This window comes from Ictidomys tridecemlineatus, chromosome 4 (genome assembly GCF_052094955.1).
Source record: "Ictidomys tridecemlineatus isolate mIctTri1 chromosome 4, mIctTri1.hap1, whole genome shotgun sequence".
In the NCBI taxonomy this organism is placed as follows: Eukaryota; Metazoa; Chordata; class Mammalia; order Rodentia; family Sciuridae; genus Ictidomys; species Ictidomys tridecemlineatus.
In genome coordinates, this window is record NC_135480.1 from 13,306,943 (window position 1) to 13,316,577 (window position 9,635).

The window sequence follows — 9,635 nt, forward strand, 5'->3', positions numbered from 1 at the left end:
TGATGGACATCATTATCCAAAGTACCTGGGTGGGAAACAGGCGTGACCACAAATAAACTTGAGAAAAATTTATTACAAAAGGAATCAGGGTAGTGGTAACATGGATGTACATTGGACTATATTGTAGAGCCATGTACTAAACCATGCACACATTACTATTTGTAAATTGCACATTAATTAGAAGTGAAAAAAGAAATGACAAGTGACACAAATAAATATGGGTACACTCAAAATATCCAGCTGAGTCCCAACAGGAAGTGTAATTGCTTCTTCCTGAGGACAGTGGGATGAGGATGCCTCCTGGGGAGCACCCCCAGGGGGCTCAGATCTCTGTAATTCCCCCCTGGGTCAGGAGCATTGCCCTCTGAAGTCCAGCAGGAATCCTGGTGATTTTATTTTAAAAGGACCAGACTGCACACTGGTCAGCTTTGGTCATCACTTATTCATATGAATGTTAATATTTATTAGTGCAGGCAGGTCTTCTTTTGACCTGAAGATTCAGTGGGAATCTGCCACATCATCAAAGAAAATGTCCAAGATAAAAATTGCACTGAGTGACCTCAAAATAGCAACCTGTCAGCAAGTTGTTTTGTGTCCTTTCCTTTATTTGCTACTTACAAACACAACTCTGTGGACTATGTGGGAAATGTCATTTTAAAATCTTTATTTTACAAATAAGGAGAAAGCAATTGAGTCCTCTAAGAACACACAGAGAATGTGTGGCAAATCGATGGCCTGAAACCATACATATGTCTTTTTCCTGTTTTTTTTTTTTTTTTTTTTTTTGCTGTCTCAAAGAACTTTGGAACCTTTTGATTGCTATTTGCAATAGAGCTTCTCCAACAGTATCTATGCATTACTCAAAGGAAGAATTTCTGATTTCAAACACACTATTCAGAATTGACTGCCTCTCATATTCAAGGATCGAGGTAAGCTCTATATTCAATATATACTTTTAGTGAAAACTATAGTCCATACAAAAGTAATAATAACATAAGTCCTGAGTTTTTGAGCACAAATAGAAGGGTTTTTGAATGTTTTTCTAAAGCACTTTAGTGAAAATGTTATATATATATTAAAATTCCATTACTAGAGAGTTTAATGAGATTAATGAAACATTAGCATCCTGCCATCTAAAAATATTAACAAATTATATAGCTGAGGCTTTGGTTAGGTGGGCCTTTGAATTTGTTTACCATCAGGGAGCCTCTCATTGAAGGTAACAAATAAACAGACTAAAATGACCTTTCCTTAAACTAAATGGGCATCTTTGGTCATCAGTGTTAATTTTTTTCGTATATGTAGGTCTTCTTCTGTCCTGAAGATTTGATAGGAATCTGCAACCATGGTCGAGGAAAACCTCCAAGATAAAAATTGTAAGACTTTTAGTAAGATTAGAATTTCATTTTAACATCCCCCCATATCCCATAATCTGATCTTAATATTATTGGCCCATCTGCCCATGTAGACAGTGATGCAGGTAAAAGGAATGGCTTCTGATTAGGAATGAAACAGGGTTTAAATATCAAATCTTGAATCTTCTTCAGACTAGCTTTGAAATTATAGAATATCACTGACTTCATAAATAATCCATTGCCTTCATTGGCAAATAATAAATTATAAAAATACCTACTTTACACACACACACAGAGTCACATGCATATTTATATACAAAGCTCTTTTCATATGTTGTGATACTAGAAGTGGTTTGACAAACATCAGTCCTTATGGTCTAGGTTTGTCAGGTGTAGTTGTGCATGAAGCAGGAGGAGAATAATAGGAAATAGAAGTTGGCAGAAGATGGAGATACTTCTTTTTTTTTTAAGAGAGAGAGAGAGAGAGAGAGAATTTTTTAATATTTATTTTTTAGTTTTCAGCGGGCACAACATCTTTGCTTGTATGTGGTGCTGAGGATCAAACCCAGGCCGCACGCATGCCAGGCGAGCGCGCTACCACTTGAGCCACATCCCCAGCCCCAAAGATGGAGATACTTCTAAAGGCTCAAAATTCAAATAAAAAGATTTAAAAGTACTGTTGCTATTTTATAAAACATTCAAATAAAAATTCTCAAGCATAGACTTTCCACCAAAACAGGACTTCAGGCTAAAGGTAATCCAAAAACTATGAATTTTTGACTCTCAAAATGTGCAATTTAATCATGACATGGCAGAAATGAGAAAGACAACTCAGGCTGGAATACAGATTTCAAAGAAAACATTAGGAAAAAGAACAGCTCACATGGAATCAACAGAGCAGCCAATCAGAAAGCCAGACCGCCAAGGGAGTGCCTGTTACATAAAATCCATGTGACTAGTGTGTGAAAGCCAAAGAGGGAGGTTTTGAGACTTCAGACTGCATCCAAAGCTGAAGCCCCGTGTGTTACCACCCTCATTTCTCAAACCACATACAGGCCAGGGTTCCTTCTGCACAAGAATAGTACAGCTAGCAGCTGGCCAGCTGTGCCAAACACATCACATTTCACTCATTTAAGAAAAAATGGATTGTCTCACAATAACATCTTGAAGGAGGACTAATTATCATTTTTGCTGTTTTTGTTGTTGTACTAGATTTAAAAAAAAAAAAACTGGCTCAGGGAAATTAGGTTAGTAACAGGATTCTGAGCTTTTAAATGTAGGTGGGACATGTGCCTCTGTCCAGAGCCCAGGTTCTGTACCTGATGCTGTGTTCTCCCCTGCCAGAATCATCTATGCTGCTTATACACACCTCTGTGGCCCCAGGTTTCTCATCACTCCACTACATGCATCTCTCAGCTTATTCACTGTGACGTTCCAAATTCTAAGCTTGGACCAATGGAAACATTGAATAATTGTAAATTGCAACTTAATTTTGGATCAATGAACCGGATAACCATCTGTCAGAGACTAAAGCTTGGTTTACCAGTTAATACTTCTGTAAACATGAATGTATTACTCAACCTCTGGTGTCTCAAAATCTAAATGAAAGTAACAACTATTCAACTTAATAAACTTGTGGAGAAACCAGGGAATACAGATGTGAAAGCATCTAGAGTAATTCCTGGCAACATTAGCTGCACAGCAGTCTATGAATTTACTAGGACAGGAAAAGATAAATTGGTTAATTTAATAATTCCAGAATTGTCATGTTGGCTAATTCATTGAATTTTCAAAATTTCAGTTTCCACATATATAAGATTTTTTAAATGGAGAGATGATTTCTGGTGACACTTCATTCAACATCTTGAAGCTCTATAGATAGTGAATACGCATAATAGATTTTAAAACAACTAATAAATTTAATGGTAAGCCTCATGTTTTAGATATAGAGAATATTGTAAAAAAATATTATTGTGATAAATAATTCTTATGGTACAAAAACATGTCAATCTCACTGAAATCTCTACTGCATTTTATGCTCTGTTCCTTCATTCTACTTGCTACAGGGTGTCCCCTGATTCTCACACAACTCTGATGGAGAACAGGACAGAAGTGACCGAGTTCATCCTCCTAGGACTCACCAATGCCCCAGGGCTACAAGAGGCCCTCTTTATCATGTTCACCCTCATCTACCTCATCAATGTGGCTGGGAACCTGGGCATGATCCTGTTGATCCTCCTGGACTCCCGTCTCCACACTCCCATGTACTTTTTCCTTGGTAACCTGTCTCTGGTGGACATCTGCTATTCTTCAGCTGTCACTCCCACGGTCTTGGCTGGGCTCCTTCTAGGAGACACAGTTATCTCCTACAATGCGTGTGCTGCTCAGATGTTCTTGTTTGCTGCCTTTGCTACTGCAGAAAATTTCCTCTTGGCCTCGATGGCCTATGACCGCTATGCAGCAGTGTGCAAGCCCCTGCACTACACCACCACCATGACAACAGGTGTATGTGCTTGTCTCACCACAGGCTGCTACCTTGGAGGTTTCCTGAACGCCTCCATCCACACTGGGGACACGTTCAGTCTCTCCTTCTGTAAGTCCAGTGTGGTGCATCACTTTTTCTGTGATGTTCCAGCAGTCATGGTTCTCTCTTGCTCTGATAGACATGTTTGTGAGATGGTTCTTGTTTATGCAGCCAGCCTGGTGATCTGCTCTGCTCTCCTTGTTATCTTGATATCTTACATGTTCATTTTCCTCACCATCCTAAAGATGCGCTCAGGCGCAGGATACCAGAAGGCTCTGTCCACCTGTGTTTCTCACTTCACTGCTGTCTCCATCTTCTATGGGACTCTTATCTTCATGTACTTGCAGCCCAGCTCCAGTCACTCCTTGGACACAGACAAAATCGTATCTGTGTTTTATACCATGGTCATCCCCATGTTGAACCCTGTGGTCTACAGCCTCAGGAACAAAGAAGTGAAGAGTGCATTCAAGAAGGTTGTGGAGAAGGTGAAATATTCCCTAGGACTGTGAGCTGAACCTGGTAGCATGCATGGTAACCTAGCTCCAATCCTCTCTGATGTTCTCCAGGCACCCAGTGAGGTTGTAAGACCCACACTCTTGTTGAATTCCAGATCTGATACCCTTCACTCTCAAACATTTGTTTTTAAGAAAAAGGAAACAAATGTTGGAAATATAATACCTGAATGAGATTGGCTAAAAGGAAATATACAATGTTTTTGTTATGCTTGTTAAAAATGATGATTATGGCGAGTTGACTTATTTACTTTCCATATGCATCTCCTCTGTTATATGCGGCTACTAAAATACATATAAAACGGGGCAGAACAATCCAATAGCACAAGTGCGTCATGCAATTCATGTTGGCAAATACACGAGAGTGGACTTTATCTAGAGGTAACTGGTTGCTAGTGTTTACTTCAAATAATTTAAACAGTTGGGATATTGAAATATCAATTTATGACTAGTGTTACTTTTTTGATTAGTTGAGTAACTGTTTCAATGTAAATATGTGCTCATATTATTGGAATATGTTATTGAGAGACACAGAGCTAAAATATCTTAAATGAATTAATATTTCTGCCTTGACTGAGTCATCTTATAGAACCTATATTTTTGCATTACACCTTTCAAAAGGATAAAATAATCAGATATAAAAGTGAAGAAAAAAAATGCAAATATTTAAAATTTATATATATGATTCCCAACATCCACCTTATTTTATAAATCCTCTGATATTGATAATGTTTGGTCTTTTTCTCACTGTATGAACTTTGGGGTGTTGCTCATTAACTCTGAATTCAGTGGAGTCACATCATTGCCTGTCACTCCTAGTCTTTGTCCCCAGGTCATTTACAGGATCTCCTTGATATTTCTCCACCACCCCTGGCAGACTCCCACCTCGGGGCACTTGGGCTTGCTCTTCCCACTGTGTAGAAGTTCCCCTCACTACATTTGGGTCTCTGCCTTATTCCTGCATTATTCCTCATAGTCCTCACCACACTTTCCTATTGGGTATTTATTCTTTCATTTGTTTGTTATTTATCATCTCCAGTTAGAAATTCAACTCCGTGAGAGCAGTCAATTCATCTGTTGTTTTTTGTTTGTTTGTTTGTTTGTTTTGGCATTGAACCCAGGGATGCTTAAGCACAGAGCCCCATCCCCAGCCCATTTGGTATTTTATTTAGAGACAGGGTCTCACTGAGTTGCTGAATTGCTTAGGGCCTCTCTAAGGTGCTGAGGCTGGCTTTGAATTTATGATATCCTTTGTCAGCCTCCCTAGCCACTGGGATTACAGATGTGAGCCACTGTGACTGATAATTCATCTGTTTTGCTTACACAATTCTGTAATAGCACCTGTTACTGTTTGGATCCGACATGTTTCCCAGAGGCTTGTGTGTTAAAGGCTTGGTCCCCAATGCAGCAACATTCGGAGGTGGGGCTTTTGGAAAGTGAAGGATCATGAGGGAGCTACCTTCACCAGTGAGTTAATCCATCAATCAATTCACATTCTAAAAGGAACATTGGGAGGGTTTGAAAAGAGTAGAGGTGGAACCTAATTTGAAGAAGAGGTTCCTTGGGGCCATGCCACTGGGGACTCTGCACCTTGGACCTCTTCTTTCTCTCTGCCTTCTGATTGTCATGCACTGAGCAGTTTTTTCCTCACTGCACCCTCTGCTGTGATGGTCGGCCTTACCTTAGGCCCCGAGCAGTGGAGCTGGCCCACCATGAACCAAAAGCATGATCCAAAATTAATCTTTTCTCTTTTAAGTTGCTTTTCTCAGGTATTTTGGTCACAGTCATAAAAAGCTGATTTACACACTTTCTTTAAAATGTGTATTAAATATTCTCAATATTTGTTAAATGAATGAGTAAAGTAATCGGGTTCGAGTCAAGCTGTATCAATACATTGAATTTTGATTCATTGATGACCGCAGTGATCATCTATAATCTAGACCTTTTAGGTAGATATGTTTGTGCTTCAGGAAGTTCAGCTTATTTTCTGCTTTGCCAAAATACTTTTATCTGCATTCTCACTCCATGCTGGAACTCTCCACTTTTGAACCCAGGGATTTCCTAGAAATCCCATTTCCAGTGAATCATCACATATTTTTGGACTTTAAACCTAGGCAAACAAAGATCACTCACAGCTGCCAACTGGCAGAACAAAACAGCTGGGGATAGGAGCAGCTTAGCAATGGTCACATTTATTGATGCATAAAAATCATTTGGAATAGTGGACGCCATTGTGGCATATTTGCACATGCACGTGATGTGATTTGCCCTTCCTTCCTCCTGAGCCTGTTTCTTTGCCTTGTTTCCCTCCTATTTTCAGTAGATGCCTTTTTTCTCTCTAGCTTCCCGGTATGAAAGTACACATACAACTCTTGACTTTCTGAGTCTGGCTCTTTTAGCTTTAAGATGATTTAGCTTTAAGCTTCAGTTACATCCATTTTCCTGCAAATGATATAATTTTGTCCTTCTCCACGACAGAATAAAACTCCATTCTGTACATACAACACGTGTTCAGAATCTCTGTCTCTCTATTGAAGTGCTCTTTGTAGCCTACCTTTTCTCCTTTTGTTTCTTCCTCAGATCATCTTTTGTTTCATTGATCATTTTAACTCTCGGCTCTTTGAATTCTTTATCCAGACCTTCCTCCACTTTGATGAGTGTGGAATCAGTTATTGAATTGTAATGAACTTTTGAGGGTGTCTTATTGCCTTGCTTTCTCATGTTGCCGATGTTTATGTTGATATTTGTGCATCTTCTGGCATACATATTTCTTCCATTGTTTTACAAGGAACTTTTAGTGGTTGTTTTTTCTTTAATATGTGCCCAGGGATGGGGGTATCTCTAAGTGTCAAAATGCCAATCAAAATGATTGTGGCACTGTGTTCAGTCCCTAGCACCTAGCAGCACTTTGTGACAAGAATCACCAGTAACAACAACCACTCACAGCAAAGCCATACGAATAAGTCTTTAAAAATTATTTGTTGAGAGCCGCAGCCGAGTCGGGATGGTGCCTGCCATTTTGCCAGGGGGAGGGGTTGAGAGGTGGCGCCAGCGAGCCATTAGGATGGTGATGGTTGAGTTCTCACGGAGTTCCCCTTGAGTTCTGATTGAGGTCTCCTGAGGTTCCTGGAGAGTCTGAGTGGGTTCGGAAATAAAGTTCGTTCCTGCTTGAATCTACAAGTGGCTCGTGACCTCCTGGTTATTTGTGCCCAGCCAGACTGTGGCAATTATTAAAAACATTCTCTACAATTCTTGTATTCCAAAAGTGAAAAGGGGGAGTAAATCTCTAGAAGAGCCTGAAAAAAAAACCAAAAATTAAAGAAAATAAAACTAGTATTAAATACAGAGAAGGTGAAAAGGAACATAAGAAAAAATGAAGAGAAAAATGAAGGGGTGAACAGAAACAGAAGCATATAATGCAAGCAGAGGATGAAACTCATAAGTGGGAAGGGTATAAAAATAAGCAAGAAGAAAAAATATAGAAACAATAAATTCATTTGTGGCATTGAAATATTAAAAGAAATGCATGAAATTAGAATGTGATATCAAATGATGGCCGTAACCTATCCAATCAACACAGAGGATAATGCCACTGATATTACAACAAAATTGATATTAGGGAGCCTTAAATTATTCTTGCCAAGCTAGTTGAGATGGAGGCATTTCTTAACAGGCATTCTCTATCCCTCTCTGCTCCATTATTCACATCTCTGGGTTTGTCCAAAGTCTCTCTCTGTCCACCATTGAACCCCAACCTTCTCCCATGGTCACACATCTCAATGAGCAGCTACATTTTAGCTGTTTTAGGTCTTTCTTGTAGAGATGCCAGTGGGTCCTTGGTGCTCCTTATATGCCGTCTTTGACATTTTTCCAAATATTTTTGATCCAGTTTTTTAAATCTGTAGATATGGAACCCACAGATACATAGGGCTGAAAGTATAATTTAATAATTTAGTTCAATAGCAAGAAAACAACCCAATTAAAAAGTGGGTAAGAAAATTAACTACAGACTTCTCACAAAAAGAGAAATGATCAATAGGTACATAAAATGTGCTCAACATAAGTAGCTATCAGGGAAATACAAGTCCAAAATCACAGTGAGATACCACCTTACTCCTGTTAAAATGGCTTTGTGCAAAAAGACAAAAGATAACAAGTTCTTGAGAGGAAGTGAAGAAGGTTGGCCTTTGTGTACTGATGGTAGGAATGTAGCTTAGCAAAGCCATTATGGAAAATAGTATAAATAAGTCCTCAGAAAACTACAAAAAGAACTACCACATGATTTAAGAATACCATTACAGGAGATAAAGAAAAAAAAATCCATCCGTATGCTAAAGAGACATCTGCACTCCCATGTTTCCTGTATCAATATTCACAACAGCCAAAACAGGGAATAACCTATGTGTCCCTCAACAGATGAATGGATAAAGGAAATATGTTGTTTATACATGATGGTATCCTATTAAGCCACAAAATGGAAGGAAATCCTTCCTTTGAGACATGGATGAACCTGGGGAACATGATGGTAAGTGAAATGAGTTAGACACAGAGAAGTAAATACTGCGAGATTTGCTCACCTGACAAATAGCAGACAGTTAATTCCACAGAAGTTGAGACTTGAGTAGTAGCTCCTGGGGCTTTGGAAGCATGAGGCAAAGGACAGGTTAGGGGTGACTGGCAAACAAGTCTTCTCTATAGTTAGATAAGAGGAGTAAGTTCTAATTTCTAGTGCACAGTGGGGTGACTATAAGTAACAGCAATATAGCCCATTTTTTTTTAAAAAAAAGCTAGATGAGCATTTTGCCACAAATAAATGATCAGTGTTTAAAGTGATAGAAATGCTAATTATACTGATCTGAGCATTACACAATACTGAAATATTACATTTTACACCATAAAAAGTATACAATTATTATATGTCAATCAAATATAAAGTTTTTTAAAAAATGTGAATTGGAATTCTCAAACTCAAAAAAGAAAAGACAAGTAGGAATCTTTTAAATTATAATTTTAACTGTACATTACAGGAAACACTATGATAATTCGACATGTGTATACAATGTACAAAGATCAAGTCACATATGAGAAAACATGCTTTTCCCTTTCTCCTTACCTTCCAATATCTGAAAATTTTAAATATTTGCATCTAATGCCATACTCCGTCTTGAAATCTCTTTTCTTTTCTTTCTTTCCTACTTTTTTTTTGTTCCTTTTTCCCCCTTTTTGGCCTGACCATGATATTTC

At 38.5% G+C, this 9,635-nt stretch overlaps 1 protein-coding gene across 1 annotated transcript; it reads left to right on the forward strand.

Annotated features, from left to right (window-relative positions):
* On the forward strand, positions 1 to 4,812 carry LOC101960501 (olfactory receptor 5B3). The gene has a single exon (XM_078045976.1). The coding sequence runs from the start codon at positions 3,345 to 3,347 to the stop codon at positions 4,386 to 4,388; it is 1,044 nt and encodes a 347-aa protein (XP_077902102.1). The 5' UTR covers positions 1 to 3,344; the 3' UTR covers positions 4,389 to 4,812.
* Positions 4,813 to 9,635: the final 4,823 nt, after the last annotated feature.